We start from the raw sequence: 18,186 nt of genomic DNA, 5'->3' as shown, positions 1-18,186 counted from the left end.
TATGTGTAGAATGGTTATTTATGTAATAATAGATTAATAGATATAATTAAAATTAATTATTTATAACAATCTAAATATATAAAGAAACTAAAGATTAGGGTTTTAGATCTATTTAATCCATTTTAATTTGTTAAAATGAAATATATTAGACTACCAAAAGATTAGACTATTAATAAGGAATTAGATGTGAAAAAAAAAAATCCGGGCCTAGACAAAGACTAAGACGAGAGGGCGGGAATCCAACAACTACTAATTTTCCATCCGTCATCCCTGTTAATATTACTGGAAGACTTCTCAATTTCAATGGCTTCCCTAAACTTGCGATGGTGGAAATGAGGAATCTTAGCGATAACCCTAGCCTCTTCAATGCATATATGATGCTTGGTATTCTCCACATGTTCGGCTAAAGCGGAAGATTTGGTCCTTCCATGCTTGATATCAGCAGCGTGTTCCTTAATCCTCTGGTTAATAGAACGACCAGTTTCACCTATATATGAGGTTCCACAAGAACAAGGGATGATATAAACGTCTTTCATATCCATAGGGTTTACGCGGTCTTTAACAGACTTAAGGGAACTTCTAATAGTGTTGAGGGGTCTAAAGGTCGAAGGAATGTTATGCTTCTTCAGGATCCTAGCAATCTTATCTGTCGTCCCTTGGACGAAGGGGAGGTGGACTCCTGAAATGCGATCAATGGGTTCTTTCTTGACCTTGGGACCCTTGCTTTCTTTGAGGAAAGCTTTGACACCCTGCTGCTTACTATAGCCATTTTGGACAAAAGCATTAAGCAGATGGGATTTTTCGTTAGAAAAGTGGTCTTTATCGGAAATTCTGAGAGCCTGAGTGGCTAACATGTTGAGAACACCTATCTTCTGAGAAATGGTGAGAATTAGCATGAAGATATTGCTCAGTGTGAGTCTTTTTTCGATATACCTCATGGGAAAAAGATCCATCGACTTTCCTAGAAATGAGGACATCAAGAAAAGGAAGGCAACCATTGACCTCACGCTCCATTGTGAACTGGATGGAGTTAAACTGATTATTGAGATGTTGAAAAAAGAGGTCTAATTTTTCAGGTCCATGCTGCCATATGGTACATGTGTCATCGACAAATATTTTCTAGAGTTTGGGTTTAAATAAAGACAAGGATAAAGCCTTGGATTCAAAATCTCCCATGAACAGGTTAGCAATAATGGGGGACAGGGGGGAACCCATGGCAACCCCACAGGTTTGTTCATAGAACTCTCCTTAAAAATAGAAAAAAGGAGAAGTTAGGCATATCTCAACTAACTTGGCTGTGTCGGGATCAGTGAGGTGAAAGATGACATCAAGGGCTTCCTTGATAGGGATGCTAGTGTACAGGGACACTACATCAAAACTGACAAGAATTTCACAGGGTTCAAATCTCATATCTTTTAATTCATTAATGAAAGAAGAGGAGTCTTTGATAAAGGACTTCGTCCGTCCTACAAGGGGTTTCAGCTTCATAGCTAGGAATTTAGCTAACAGGTAGGTTGGCCCACCAATTGTGTTGACAATGGGTCTAATGGGGACTCCCTCTTTATGGATTTTGGGAAGCCCATAAATCCTGAGAGTGATAGGGCTACTTTCAATTAGCTTATGACTGATGGAGCCAACCGAGCTGCTGGATTTAATAGCAAGAGCTACAGTCTTAGATATCTTTTTCAAGGTATTCTTGTCAAGCTTCCTGTAGCTTCCACTGTTGATCAAATGATCTAGCATCTTTTTTCGATAATCTTCCTTATCAAGGATAACAACAACACCCCCTTTGTCAGCTGTTAAGACCACGATGTCAGGGTTTCTGTTCAGGGATTTAAGGGCTTCAAACTCCCCTTTGCTGATGTTATTCCTAGGGGGCTTAGCTTTCCTAAGGATAACAATGCAGTCTTGTCGAATAATATCTTTAATATTATCCGGCAAGCCCTTTATCCCAAATTCGATATTACACATGATATCAACAACCATAATTTTTCTTGGAGCGAGGACAAAATTCAAACCTCTCTCTAAAAGATTAAAGGCAGGGGAGGAAAACAAAAACTAGATAAATTGACAACTTTATTATTAAAATGGTTAGTAATATAATTTAAACTAGTATCTTTATTACAATTGATATTATTATTACCATTTTTATTCAACTTATTAATCTCATATTTAAGCGTTCCTTATTATTATATTTATTATAAATTTTATAATTATTATTTAGGTTAGATCCAAAATTATTATTATTATTAAAGTTTGGATCAAAGATATTAATATTATTGTTATAACTTATACCACTGCATTCTTTATTTATATTATTATTAATATTCATTAAGCTTATATTATTATTGTAACCAGACATAGAGTTAGAACAATTAGGAGAACCAAATTGAAAAGGGAGGGAGGACTTAATGGAAGAGAGGGGAACTAGACAGACATTAAAGGGATCAGGACAATGAACTCTGCAAAGGGAGGGAGAAGAACCTGGGGAAAGGCAAAGAGGAGGAGTATCTGCAAGGCTGTCGGATGAAGCGACGAGGCTCGGGGAATGAGTCAAGGTGAAGACCGGAGAATAGGTATAATTATTATTTAAATAAACCATATTTAATATTTATAATAAAAAATTGAAAAAACAACTACATTTTAAAATTGAAATTTATAAATATCAAATTATTAAAACTCATATCCACATATAAATAATACATTAACATTATTTAATACAACTAAATTAAAAATGTTAATAAGTAACTTTTACTATTAATATAAATACTTTATAATTATTATTTAAATAAACCATATTTAATATTTATAATAAAAATTGAAAGTAAAATATCTAATTTTAAATATAAACTTTAAATTATAAATATCAAATTATTAAAACTCATACACATATAAATAATACCTTTACATTATTTAATACACAATATAAATATATTTAAAATTTAAAATTTATCATTTTATCAAATATTTTTTTAACAATAGACATATACAAATATAATAATAAACTTAAACTTTTCTTAAAAACAATAACAATACTCCACTCTTATCCCTAAAACAATTCTTCATTCACAATTTTTATTTTTATTTACATTTAAACTTTTCTTAAAAACAATAACAATTCTCCACTTTTATCCACATTTAAATTTTTTATTTACATGCTAATTATCTAAATCCTATGGCTATAGTTACACGGTGCCCTTACAGTGTGAATTTCATTTTGTCTCTTTCTATACGCTCTAACAAATTTCACCTCCACAGCTTCATATTCAAGTTTCTCGCAAATCGCAATCCATTAAAAATGATAATGTGGAATCAGTTTGAAATACGGACAGTCCCTTTCTGTTTACCATTTTCAGTATTTATATCGTGCTTGCTCATTCCAAGGAGGAGGGGTACCAGAGAAGCAGAGGTCGCTTTTTCACATCCATCTTACAATTTTGTGAGCACGGCTATGCAATAACGCTGGTATGTCTCCATTGATTACTTGTACTGAAGTTATTTTACCATGTTTTGTCTTTTAATAAACCTTTAATCCCTTCCTTCATAGATCAAACCCTCATCTTCAAGAAACCTAGCGAGAGCTTGTATTTGTTCATTGTTGATCAGGGATCACCCGTTCCGTAATTATAAACTGGTTTCTTCCCATTTCCGATTCGATTGTCCTGTTTGAAATTCCATTTCAATTTTTGTGCACAAGACCTCCCAATGTTCGATGGACTATCTAGCCTACTGATATATATCCACTGAATCCAGACTTATGCATTCACAGAGATGACTATGTGAAATTAAATTTCAGTAACATGGGAGCTGGAATAGTTAACCCTCATATCCTTTTTTGTTTTGTTTTGGTGCCCCTTGTGTTACAGAGTTTGTAGTACTATTTGATATACACTAGTAGCCCGCAGCTTAGATATGTCTAGGTTCACATAAAACTGCTGTAATTATACATCTTGAACTGTATATTCGGAACAATCATTCGCGGCTGGACTGATCCTTGTATCTATTTCTTATTATTCAAGTAGCCCGGACAATTGTTTGCCTAAACAGGATTTTGAATGTCGTGAACCTTGTGAGTCCTTAGTTGAGGTCTGTGTTACTAGAAACCTAACCAGGAGACTGTTCCCATTCTCATCTTTGCATCACATAGTTGTCATTAGTAAAAAAAAATTATATGCATAGTATACGCTTAGGGGGGCTTAACATTTCTAATTCTCTGGAACCTTCTAACCCCATTTCTCATTCAGTTCTAGTTTGCTGTTTCTGTAACAAAGGTTGAGGCTGCATAAATATTAAAGAGTCTCGCATGGTTCGTCTGCTTCATTTTCTATAATATGATTTTTCCAATTCATCAAGTTTGCCTTGGCGAGGTTTTGAAGTTCAATCTATTTAAACTATAAGCTGAAATCTTTGGATTTTTTATTGTCTTTGTTTGTATTGACCAGAGGGTTGGATCCAAGGCATTGATTAAATGGATCAGCTTTTGAATATGGGTTTCCCTCAGGGGCTGGCAGCTCAGGCTCTTGCTGCTACTGGGGGGAAATCTACTCTAAAAGCCACTGAATGGATACTCAACCAACGGTCCGAGAGCCAGAAAGTGCAACCCGTGATATCTACGAATGCATCCCGGGTACAGCACCAAGCACGAGTAGATCGATTCTTTCAAGGGAGTTCCCAGAAATCTTTTTCCCGAGATGGGATTGTGAATGTTTTGCCTTCCGATCATTCAAAGATTATTCCTACTGGTAACGAAGGATGTGATCATCTGGATAATGCATACAAAATTGAACTGGGAATGAAGAGCATTTGTGAAGATCAGTCCAAAGGAGCTGCACAATTGTACGTAGAAGAGAAAGCAGGGCCGTCAAACTTAGGTGGAGATTGTTTAGGATCTGCTAATGCAATGAAGTCCATCCCGTCTTTGTTGCCTTCAAGAGAATCTCCTGATGCAGAACCTGTGCTCAAAAGGCAGAAATTGGAATCTCGAGATTCTTCAAGCCATACAAAACCCAGCATTCCTTTTAAATTTCCTCAGCAGAGTTCACAAAAGGCAGTTGCAGGCTCGAGTGCTCGTTCAAGCTCTGCTCCCCTTTCAGAAAGAATGCGCCCCCTTATGGTGGATGACGTTGTGGGGCAAGACCATCTTCTGGGTAAGAATTGCATTCTTCGATCATTGCTTGAATGTGATCGTGTTCCTTCAATAGTCTTTTGGGGACCTCCTGGTACAGGTAAGACCTCACTTGCTAGAGCTATTGCAAATTCTGTGTCCTACAGGTTTTCGTCAGTCTCAGCTGTCACAAGTGGCCTTAAAGAAGTGCGAGATGTTTTGGAGGAAGCCAAACGCATGAAGAAAATGGGCCAGCGCACTCTTTTCTTTGTGGATGAAGTTCATAGATTCAACAAGGCACAACAAGATGCTTTTTTACCAGTGATCGAGGACGGAAGTATTGTTTTCATTGGGGCTACAACAGAAAATCCTTCATTTGAAGTCAATAATGCACTCCTTTCAAGATGCCGGGTGCTTACATTAAACAAACTTCAGCCAGAACACATAAGGAAGCTCCTAGAACGGGCAATTTCTGATATCGACAAAGGTTTAATGGTTTCATTGAAAGGATTTTCGGTTGTGAAAGTTGAGTTAGAGGCCATTGAGTTTCTTTCGTGTGCCTCTGACGGGGATGCTCGTGTTGCTTTAAATGTGTTAGAAATTGCAGCATCGGCAGCAGTTGCTCATGAAAGAGATCAATCAAGTTCACAAAGCACAACAAGTAGGAGTGAAGTTGGTATTAGAAACTTCTCTGAGAAGGAAGATTCATGTCCTGGGGACCACACTGTTCCTTTCAAGAAGTTTGAAGGTGGCAGGGAAATGATTGCTTACACCCCTTGCAAGACAAGAGAGTCACTTTTGGAAGCAATGAAGAAGAAGGATGCTAGCTATTCACAGACAGTAGCAGCTTGTGATGGTGGAGGGTTAAGTTTTTCTAATGTTCATAAGTCATTGAAAGAGGGTGCATGGATTACAGGAGGGTCAATGACAGATGGCATAACAGTGACTGTCACCCTGAGTGATGTCAAAGAAGCTATGCAATGCAAACACTTGCTTTATGACAGAACGGGTGAGGAGCATTACAATATAATTAGTGCACTGCATAAATCAATGCGGGGAAGTGATCCAGATGCAGCTTTGTATTGGTTGGCAAGGATGCTAGAGGGAGGAGAAAATCCTCTTTATATAGCTAGGAGATTGATCAGGTTTGCTAGCGAGGATGTTGGATTGGCAGATCCCCTTGCTCTTCCTCAAGCTGTAGCATGCTATCAGGCATGCCATTTTCTAGGGATGCCAGAGTGCAATGTGAATCTTGCCCAATGTGTTGCATATCTATCGTTAGCACCCAAATCTGTGGCTGTTTATCAGGGCATTGTAGCAGCCCAAAGATTGGTAAAAGAGAAGGGTCAGAATGAGCCCGTGCCTTTGCATTTAAGAAATGCACCCACAAAACTTATGAAGGATCTTGGTTACGGGAAGGGTTATATCTATCCACCAAGTCATTCAAGTCCAAACAGGCAGGAGTACCTCCCTCCCTCTCTGGCAGGTTACAAATTCTTTAACTGGCCAGAGGACAATATGTCGAAATAATTGTATGAACTATGAAGTTATAGGAGGAAAGCATGAATAGTTGGATTTGTAGTCTGTATCTTATCTTCTATAAATATACAGATCTCATCAGCACTTCCACAGACCATGCACTCTGGTATCTTTCTTTGGCAGTCTTTAAAGGATTAATCAGAAAACTAAGTTACCTGTTCATGTGTATGCTCGGAACAGTTTTTGCATGGGTTGAATTAGTCACTGAGCTATTTACCAGAACCGGATATAAGAAGGCTTTCTGTTGTCTGCATTTTTGTTGCAACTGGGAGGTTTTGCAATGTGATGTCATTTATTCCATGCCAGATTCCCTAAAGCTAGTAGCTGGAGAATGTACTAGTAGACTTTGATGCGAACTGCATGACCATGCTTGGGAGAGAGATCAGCTCTTGGCATTTTTAATTGCCATAGCTGTTAATATAATTTTGAGACATATTTTGTAAACAAGCAACTCAATCGTTAAAGATTTGCAAGCGGGTAGAATATAGCAAAAACATCAATGACATCCAAGATTAGTTACAATATTGGTGGTTTAATGCACCTTACAAGTTGCGGCAGTAAACAGTAAGATGGATTGAGTTTATACTTTATAGTAAAGCAGGGCAATTCTTGAAAAAAGTCATTAAGGAAGAGTAACACTCTGCTTGCTATGATTCTTTTGTATGACCTTTTTGTTAAGGACTCCAGTCTATGCTGATCTCTTTTCTCAGGCTCAAGTGAAATGCATTTTCCATTTCCAAGTAAATGCTATAACTCGGACTATATGTTGCCTGGTCGAGTAGGATTGTTATTAGACAATGGACGTGCATCCCTGATTGAAATGCTTTATTTAGGCACACCCATTTGCATTTAGTGTGCCACCACATGCTTCAACGAACAATGTTTATGCAATTCAATAACGGTTGCTGTTTGGTCTGTTAGTTTTGCAACAGAGAATGGAAATAAGTTCCTGTGTATGCTATAAATTGGATTGTTGAATGCGTTCCATTTTCATTTTGTCTTGCACTGTTGTGCGGTCTGCACGCTTGATGCTTTTAGATTTTGCATCTGCTGCTTTCTTACAGGTGCAATGTTGTTAATAGTTATTGAAAACCTTAAAAACCTATAGAATTTGTCATGATCAGCTACATATCAGCAGAATGTCTAGAAGCGTCAGGTCACCCCTTTGGAAGACGTTACTCCATGAATTGGTCAGAGTTTACCACCTCTAGACGGAGTATCTGAAGTATAAGTCCTTGCTTTTGAAGACATTTTCTGCTAATTAGTTACCTCATTTATGCTACATATCATTATCTAATCTTTTATTATATTTATTATTTTTATTATTGATTTCCATCCATGACAGAAAATACTGAATGGCACATGTATATATATAGTTTTCCATCTAGGTGGAGTTAGTCTGGGGCCAGTCCTAATGTTGAATGAAAAAAATGATCTGCTCACTAGTGGGTTGCTGTCACTAGGATTTTGTGAGATTTGGTCAAGCTTGGACAGCCTTTGGGATCGTTTATTCCCCACAGGTGGGCTCCCACCCTCAACCCCTCTCATGAGTTTGAACCTGAGATCTGATGGAGACTAAACCCCACACACAATAACTAGTCTAAATCTCATTGGTGACATATATGTATATCTAAATATGTTTAAAGTAGCAACAGGGCAATGCATAACGTGTTTCTGATCTCATTGGTGACATATATGTATATCTAAATATGTTTAAAGTAGCAGCAGGGCAATGCATAACGTGTTTCTGATGGAAAATCAAGAGTAAAAGTAACCTAGTAGGCAATCTTCCAGCTAAGTTAAATGTATAGAGCGATTTGTCATCATACGATTATTACCAATAACGTGTGGACTGCTATTCCATATGGTATGCGTTGTCTATTATTTTCTTTAATGTCGAAACATTCTTAATTTAATGCAAGTGTTAGTCTTGCTTGGCTTTGTGCACATCTGTGTTTACTGTCTGGCAATGAGTCCATTGGACATTGCACATCTCTGCTCTCATAGGGTGATTTTACAGCTGAGAGTAAAGCACCTGGACAGTTACAATGAAAAAGGCACATCAAATACGGTCCTAAATTTTCAAGGATGTCTATGTTACAATTTCCCTTGCTTACGTTAGCATTCTTAATATTCCTGCAAAATCTGTTGTCAGGGTCATTTATGTTTGCAACCAGAGACCTGGTTGCTTGATACTTCGGGAGTTTGAGAGATGCTTTTATAAAGGTTAGGGGCGTAAAATTGCAGTGTTGTGTATAGGCCGTGTTAGGCCATCCTTTGTATGAATCCACTCCAATGCCGTCTCTTATGATGGAATCGCTTTCAATGATCCCGGGGAGTAAACAACATTGTGAATGGTGAATGGTTAAAACATTTCAAGTTGCCTTACTATTTTACATTTTGTCCCCTTTTCAGACATATTTTTGGGTTAACTTGTTTGAGCAATGATTTGTTGGAATTGCAAGTTTAACCTGTTTAGTGTAGTCTACACAATCCAAGTGCCCATGGGGATTTTCAAGGCATTAAACCATTTATACATTAGAAAATGCAATTTAAACAAACAGACAAACTATATGTATATATATATAGAGAGATAGTTTGTTTAAATTGCATTTTTTAATGTATAAATGATTTTCTCTCACTATTGAGAGGGATTAAACTTCTCAAGGTGCAAACATTTTTTCAATTTTTGCAGTCTAAAAGAAGTTTTCCCATCAGGAGATTTGATGCCTCTTGATGCTTGCGTGGTTAAGATGTATCTATATTGGTTGTAAACTGAACAAGAACAAACAAATGTACCCAACTCTACTTCAAGTAAGCATGGTCCATAAATTCAGATTTTTGGTATTTGGTAACAAAGTTTTAGATTGAATATGGCACTATGACACTCTTCATCTAAGTTCATTCTGTTGCACACAAAGTGTAATTCTTCATATAACTTCATTCTGTTGCACACAAACTTTACACTTTGTGCCAAATCCTTTTGGTGCCCTTATGATGGCCCAATGTCAATATCCTTAATGTCATTCAACCTATGCTTACCTACTCTTTGTTTTGTTTTTGTTTGGTGGCAAACTCCTTGAGGCAACTTTGTTTGTGCCTCTTGCACGCAGTTTCTAAGTTTCGTATTTTTGACCCCTTTGTCATGCCAAAACCCCTCCAACCTTAGAGTTCTTTAGCTTAGCCAATCTACTTGATTTCCCAACCTATGGGTTCTCACTAGCTGCACAATATGCAGCTTCTACATCAAGGTGGCATCATCTTCAACATTAGGGGTGTTTGGCATGTTGAGTCCTTTGTGCATTATATGTGGTCATGTAGTCTCTTTCGAGCCATGACACGAGAGTGTTTTCTAGAAATATTTTTTCTTTTGGTCTATGTATGTTGCTTTATTAGAGTAAGTTAGTCATAAGACCTTGTATTTTCTTAGAACTTTGGTGAGCTTTCCATGGAACTCTTACAAGTATTTCCTATTTTAGCTCGAAGTGGGGTGCTCTACATTTTGGGTGGGGGGAGATGTTAATTACTAAGTCCACATATATGTGTAATTTTCTAGCCACAAAAGATTACCAAATGCATACACATGCAATAACTAGTTCCATCTTAATCTTGGATCTATTAAATGTTGAGGGATTGACACTTAGTTTTTTTTTTTTTTTTTTAGTGCTTAAATGATATAAGGTTAAGTTGGATCTATGTTAGTCACAAAAGATTACCAAATGCATACACATGCATAACTAGTTCCATCTTAACCTTGGATCTATTAAATGTCGAGAGATTGACACTTAGTTTTTTTTTTGATCTTTCTTAGTGTTTAAATGATATAAGGTTAAGTTGGATCTATGTTAGTCACAAAAGATTACCAAATGCATACACATGCAATAACTAGTTTCATCTTAACCTTGGATCTATTAAATGTTGAGAGATTGACACTTAGTTTTTTTTTGATCTTTCTCAGTGCTTAAATGATATAAGGTTAAGTTGGATCTATGTTAGTCACAACTCTATGGTGTGTAGTGTTACATAGTAATATTGTAACTTATGGTATAAAATATTTTTTGTGTTTTTTATTTTTCAAAGAAGTGATAATTTGGGAATGGTTCATGTGAAATTATGAACGAGCCCCATTATTGGGTTTATCACTTGTGGTAAGCTTTGTTAGCACCCTAGTTGCTTAGTGGCTTAGTGAAATCTAATGTGATTGGTAATCTTATCCATATCAAGGTTAGGTGGTGGTCCTCTACATGCAAAGTTGACATTTCTCCATTGCATGATGTTTCATCTTGCACACCTATGAAATTCCCCCTATTTCTCACATTGATCATTGAACTTTGATTGAGTGCTAACTGTTCCGTACTCCCAAGCTTTGATCATCTATTGTGTGCATGTGCGCCTCTTGAGGTCCAGTGTCTGAACCAGATTCTTTGATACCACTTTGTAACATACCTCGTACAAACCCTAACCCTTACTAAGTGTAGCAAGAGGTAGTTACTAGCTGACTCAATCCCCAAGGTCCAATTATGGAGATGGGGTCTAGACTTTTCTCTTTTTTTTTTTTTGCTCAACTCTTTCAAAAACCTTAAACCAACATTACCATCACGTTTGTATCATTGAGACCTTTCCAACGATATAAAATTTGTCCCAATTTGACTCTCGGATCAATGGGCATGGCTTTTCCATGATTTCACATTTTATTCTTGGTCATGTTAACAAGGACTTGCCACGTGGTGCCCACATGGTGACTCACCATGTCACTTGAGACTGGGGCTCACTATTGAGGAAGTCAGAGTCAGCCTCCCCACAATGTAACCTACAACACACACCTCTAAGACCTCGACCATCGCCCTAGCTTGGGCCCTAAACCCTTTGTTCTCTGATCTCGTCAAGGTCTCGACTCTTGACTAAGTTTGGGTTTGACCACTAGTCGAGACTCCTGATTAGTGAAGTTTTATGAGGCTACCTTGACCTTAGAAAGTCTCGACCTCCCCGATTCCTCGTATACTTAGTCGAGTTGGCTTGATTCTCTTAGAGCTTGAGGGCACAAAGAAATTTCAGGGCCACACCCTTGTCCGGTCTGATTAAAGGTTCGATTCGAATATGATATTAAGGCAAATATGATTCACAAAACCTACACTTGCCATTCAACAAGACCAACAATCTTGTATACAAATCAAATATGAAAATGAGCACGAGCCATAGAACCAGCATGATTGCATACAATGCAGTACTTTTACACAAGCATTTGAAGCATATAACTTACAACTCCCTAGCAAATATTCATAGAATTCCACAAAACATTTCAAGAAATTCAACCAATTAGTTCATGTACCAATTTCTACAACCATGCAAAGTTCCACAAAATTATATAATAAATTAAACACAACACAATCTAGGATATCACGTCTTCTAGCTAAAGGTACTTATCTGCACTCACACTGTGTCTTAATGCATCAAACACATAACACTTGCTATATATAATACAAAGAAATTCCTACGAACTAAACTTCAATTTGCATGATAGAGAAATTCATCAACATAACCATAATTAATCAAGAAAATCAATCAATAACATCCATGCACCAACATCATGCTACCAAGCCACATTATTCAAGTTTTCATACATTCATAGAGAATTTCTTTAATTCCACAACTCTCAGTTAAATTCTTTCATTTACAATTCAAAAAAAGGGCCCACTGAAGGTGGGACTTCAATTTTCCACCCAATTGTAGACTTAATGTAGCTAGAAGTACTTACAACAATCATCCCTTATCCAGATCCAGGATCTAAGGGGAAATCTTCCTTTCAACAACGGCAATAGGAAGCCATCTTTGGATACACAGAGGATAGGAATACATATGATAGTGAGTGGATTGTCAGCTGGTCAAACACATCATAATTCACAATGATGGGTGGTTTATCAACTGGGTCAAACACTCTAGGAGTGGTTTCTCAACCCCCAACAAGCACCATGGGTGATTTATTCGCTGTGTCAAGCACTCAATGAGTGGTTTATTAGCCCACAACAATAACCCTTGTGTGTGTGATTTATCAGCCCTATCAAGCACCCATGGTGGTTTATCAGCTATGTCAAGCACTCAATGAGTGGCTTATTAGCCCACAACAAGCACCCATTCTATTTCCTTTTCATACTCTTGCTCTTTTGGTCACAATTACCTCCTTCAGGGAATCACATTCCCTCAACTCATGACTCTTTACAACTTTTCTCACGAGTTCCATCAAGAAGAGGTCCCATCCACATTGTTGTCTATTTCCCTTTTTATAATTTCCTTGGGGGTCTCTTCATATTCCTCTTGGACTCTCTCTTTTCTTTTTCTCATTATTTGCACCATAAAATTAATTAAGGTGTCAACTAACCCTACTTGGTTTATCTTTCCTCTTCCCTCTTCCCTCTTCCCTCTTGGATCCGTAGTCCCACACTTCAGACCATTACATTAAAACATACTCATTTATAATTTCAGAGTATCATTACATTACAAAATCAAGGGAAAAGTACCAAGGGTGTCACACTTGGGTTTGGGACACTTTCCCTTGAATTTCTTAGGCAAAAATCAAATCTATCCAATCCCTTACTGCATTTCCATAGTCTTGAGAACCTCCTCTGCTCTCAAAATGTGGCCACACACACCAAAACTCAGATTGATTCCCTTCTCTCCCAATTTTCGTGGGTTTCTTCTTCATTTGATTTCAAGTCATATTTGAAAATTCGTAGTTAGATCAAAATATTCTAGCTAGATCCCTAGAAGTCTTTGGATGTACTCTGACCATCCCCTAGATGATACAATTGAGTACAAATCCAACTACTTCCATAATTTTGGGAGTAATAGCAAAACTACCACATCCTTCCTCATTGATGATTTTCTTGGGGAATTTGACAATATTGATTTTTTCTAAATATTTGGCTTAGCCAAATAATATTAGTAAGAATAGTTTCATGGTTAGGATTTCTACCATATGCTCCTTGTTGGCTTCCCTCTCTCATGGCTTCTCTTGGTTTTTATTAATGCTCCACCACTCTATGAATTGTTTAGCATTTTGCATTCAAAATATAACTACAATTGTTTAAATTCTTTTAAACCTTTTACATTTAGATGTGCAAACATGGATTTTTGTCAATGCTCTTTTTTATCAATAATTTTGCTATGATTTTTGCCTTCTTAGCTCTAAAAATACCCCTTTTAGTCATTTATGATTGTTACTCTGTGATTCCCTATACAATTACAAATTCTAAGAATCTAATTGTTATGTCTTGTAATTCTTTTTGATGGGGTGTCATGATGATCCATTAATGAGTTGTTAGTGTGATCTAGATCTAGATCTAGAAGATCTAGAATGACCATTGATGTATTATAAATTCACATGTTGAGATCAATATAATATAACACAATGTTTTAAGGCATTTTTTGCCATCTTGCTTGTCTTGTTTCACTCTTACCAATTCTTAACAGTGATGATAGTTTCCCATATTTTTCCCATATTAACACTTTTCCAAGGTAATTTTTATTGAATTTTTAAAATTTAATATAATTAATTGGATTATAAAATAAATTTGCATATTTTAGTAGATTTCGTAAATCATCTTTCATTGTCATATTTGCAAGAGGTATGGGTAAAATCTAGTGTCGAAAATGTAACTAGTTTCGGTCTTCATAATTGTTGTACTCATTTCAATATGTATCCTATGTAACAAACAAGAGAAGAGAAGAAAAGAAAACTATTATTACTAAAACACGGGTTTCATGCTCATTATTGATGGTCTTCTAGGTAAAAGCATGTTCTTTGTGCTTCTAAAGTTTGTTAGGTCTTAGGATTTTATTGTCATGAGTCAAAAGAGTTAACATCATGTTTATAAGACCCTTTTGAGAAAAATGTAATTGTAAAATGAGTTATTTTTGAGTTTAGAAAGTCATGAAAACTCTAAAAGTACAAGTCGTCCCTAATAGTTACAAGTTGGCCTAAAGGAGAGAATTTGACCTCTTGAGAAGGCTATATAAAGAAGTAGTTTGACCTCATTTAACAAACTCACTCAGAAGTTCAATTTATCAAGAAACAAGTTCGATCTGAAGCTGGGAGAAGCAAAAAAGAGGAGCGAAGGTCTAGGAGGAGGAAGAAGAACACAAATTCTTGTTTTGGGCTTTATCTCTTTTGCATGTGCAAAATTCTAGGGTTTCTGGTACTATAGAAGGACGCTGAAGTTGCAGGTTCGAGTTGCAGGAGGACGAAGTGCATAATCTTGTAGTTGGAAGAAAGAAAACCCTACCTTGACTTTGTTGACCTTGGGAGAGCTGTCTTACTCTAGGTAGATCTCAGGAGGAGGCTTGATTAGGGTTTCTATAGAAGCTGTAAGGCTGAAATTGCAAGATCGAAGTAGCAATATGAGTTGCAGTATTGAAGCTCGTAGGTCGAAGTTGCAGGTTGACACTGGTTGGTGCAGAATCAGGGAAAGATTTGTTAGAGGGATGTCTTGGTAATTGGAGAAGGACTTGGTCTAGGTTTGGATCTTTGTGCCTCAATTGAAGCAAATTCTATAAGAAAAGAATAATTTTCTGGGTTTTCACCTTGGAGGGGTTTTGCCCTAGCTAAGAGCTTAATTTATGTGTCCTTTGTTATTGTTGTTTTGTTCTTGATATTTGTTTGATGAAAATATCTAACTAAAGAACACAAGAAGAATAACTAAGTTCACAAGAAAGTATTAAGGTTAAGGAAAATAAGAATAATTAAGTTGCCACTTCACATTTTCCAACATGGTATCAGAGCTAAGGTGAACAAGGAAGGTAGCTGGAAGGACACTAGAAGGAATCACTTGTCAAGGGGAAAGGAAAAGGAAACCCTCAAATAAATCCTGAAAAGGAAAACTTCAAGAAGGATTGTCTCTTGAAGGATCTAGTTGAAGACTCATTGGTAGACCTCTTTAAAGGAAGCATCAAAGGATCTTATCATTCATCACTCTTGGAAGCTGTTGTTGGAGGAATCCTAGGGAACATCTTTCAAGGAAGTCTCTTCAAGGATCTTGAAGGCATCAAGAAGGTTGAAGACATCATCAAGGATAATCTTGGTTATCAAGTATCATATTATTACATCATGTCTGAATCTATAGGTCATATGGGTTCTTTCTACAAGGAGAGCAATAAGCTCATTGGAGCATCAAATTATCTAGCATGGAAGAAAAGGGTTGACCTGATACTCACAGAACAAGAAGTAATGGAGTATGTTACTAGGGAAATTACTGAACCTAGCAAAGACAAGACACAAGAACTAGCAAAGTACAAGAAAGGGGAAGTAAGGGCTCAAAGGATCATAATTGAATCCATTAAAGATTCTCTTGTTCCATTTGTTGCAAATTTGAAGACTTCCAAGGCTATGTATGACAAGCTAGTGAATTTGTACTCTATAAGTACATCAGGACAAAAGATGTCTTTGCGAAATAAGTTATATAGAATGAAGAAATCAAAGGATGAGGATATGACATCCTTTCTCATGAAAGTCTCTTAGTTAAGAGACCATCTGCAAGGACTTGGGGAAACAATATCTGATTCAGAAGTGACCATTTGTGTACTAAATGCACTGCCACCAGAATGGAGCAACTTTGTAACAAGCATCTACTCTAAGAAATATTCAATTCCTTTTGATGAGTTGTGAGCTCAATGCATTCTATAAGAATCTACGATCAAGGTAAAAGATGACATTGGATGAGATGAGCAGTCTAAAGCCTTTCTAGCCCGAGTCAAGAAGCTGAATAAGGGAAAATTTGGAAAGTTCAAGAAGAAAGACATGTCCAAGGTTCAATGCTTTAAATGCAATGAGTTTGGACACTTTAAGAGGGACTATCCAAGCCAACAAAACAACAAGAGAAAGAAAGGAGTGAAACTCATGTAGCGGAGACAATGGGAGAACTTGAGAAGAAGCCAAAGAAGGAAGAAGTGAAGGATATTTACTATTAGAAAAGGCATCTTGGTTGGTTCTTGGTAAAATTGGCATGCATTGTTTAGAAAAGTTTTGATTTTGCATAACATCATAGAGAGAAGCATGTGATAGTTGCATGAGTAGAGTCTACTTGGTTAAGTTTCTTTATAGAAGTCATCTAGTCTTTAAAGGTAGATAGATAGACCATTTTGCGTATTGCTCATCCAGGCATTATCTAACATTATGTTAAAGAAAATCATCTTGCTTAAATGGATCATTTTGATCCTGGAAGAACCATAATTATGGAAGGTTCTTGGGAAAAACACTATGACAAAGGTAGTATACATTCCATGTAATGTGGAAACAACACTGGTAAAAGGATGAAGGAATGCAATGGGTCAGGGCGAAAGCTTTTTGTGAGATATATGTATATAGCTAGATGGTGGGATTAGAAGCATAGGAATACATAATGAAAGCAAGTCTTGGATAAGATTCATGTGAATAGAATCTTATGATTGCATGATGCCTAAAAGGAAGAATTTGACTTAAGGATGTATAAAAGATTAAGACTTTCTCTAGAATATGTAAATTAATGATTAACATCTAGAGTAATCTCCAAAAGAATAAGTTGTAACTTGATAATCAAGTTTGATCCTTGGGCACTCTAATGCATGAAAGAAGATTCATATGGAAATGGACCATGAGGATGTTGATGGTACGAGAAATTCATCATGATGAGGTAAGTCTGACTCTCATTATTGTTGGTTATCTAGTTAATGCTATCTGGAAGGATGTTGCAGGAATACATGATGACAATTGAGGCACGTTCAACTGTGTGAATGGAAATGTATGAAGAATGTTGAGGAAAGCTCAATCTCTGGTACATGGCAACTAGGAAGTCAAGATATGCTCATCTTTGAAGGTAGCAGTGTGAGAACATAACTTGAAGGTCAAAGAAGATCACTCCCATGAGGAATCTATGATCAACTTAAAGTTTGCAAAGGCTCAATACAATGCCTTCATCTATGATAACGAAGATGTAAGTTGTTGTAACTCACTACAAAAGAGAGTTCCAGTTGTACAAAGAGGGAAAAATAACAAAGATGTTTGGAGTTAGCCTCCAAGCCATATGTTATCCATGATAACCCCTAGAAATAATTTTTAGTTTGATTAATCATTTGCATCTATCTGCTGCTTTTCCGAAAGAGGTTGCTATGCTTTTCAAATTGGAGATTAAGGAAGGAATGATAGGTCCAGTGTAATTTGTTTTGGAGAAATTCCCATATTCTCTAAAAAACTCATTTTTTTCACAAACCCCATTTTACCCTTTCTTTTTTAAACTCTAGCCACGGTGACCATTTTTTTAACTCTAGCTGAAATCCCTTTGTATTTCCAACTCTAGCTGTGTTTCCTCATTCCCCTTTGAAATATCTTAAAAACATTCATAAAACATACTGAAGTCCTTTTAAAAGGTTGAGACCCACAAAAATTTATCGCTATCAGCCCATTTATCTTTGTAATACATATCCGCTCATCTCCCTTTTCCTTTTGCGATTGCGATATCACATATTGCAAAGTTTCCCGCCTAATGCAATAAAGTTCTCCCCCCGTCGATTGTGAT

General features: G+C 36.7%; 1 protein-coding gene across 1 annotated transcript; it reads left to right on the top strand.

The window, feature by feature from the left end:
- The first annotated feature begins 3,235 nt into the window (after positions 1 to 3,235).
- On the top strand, positions 3,236 to 7,019 carry LOC149142484 (AAA-type ATPase family protein). The gene is made up of 2 exons (XM_089446547.1): positions 3,236 to 3,465; positions 4,443 to 7,019. The coding sequence occupies exon 2, from the start codon at positions 4,469 to 4,471 to the stop codon at positions 6,632 to 6,634; it is 2,166 nt and encodes a 721-aa protein (XP_089302673.1). The 5' UTR covers positions 3,236 to 3,465; positions 4,443 to 4,468; the 3' UTR covers positions 6,635 to 7,019.
- Positions 7,020 to 18,186: the final 11,167 nt, after the last annotated feature.

The sequence above is a fragment of the Pinus tabuliformis genome, chromosome X (genome assembly GCF_031772625.1).
Source record: "Pinus tabuliformis cultivar Carrire ecotype Pingquan chromosome X, CPIR1, whole genome shotgun sequence".
Lineage (NCBI taxonomy): Eukaryota > Viridiplantae > Streptophyta > Pinopsida > Pinales > Pinaceae > Pinus > Pinus tabuliformis.
Note: the sequence above shows the minus strand (reverse complement) of the source record. Positions and strands in the feature narration are given on the sequence as shown.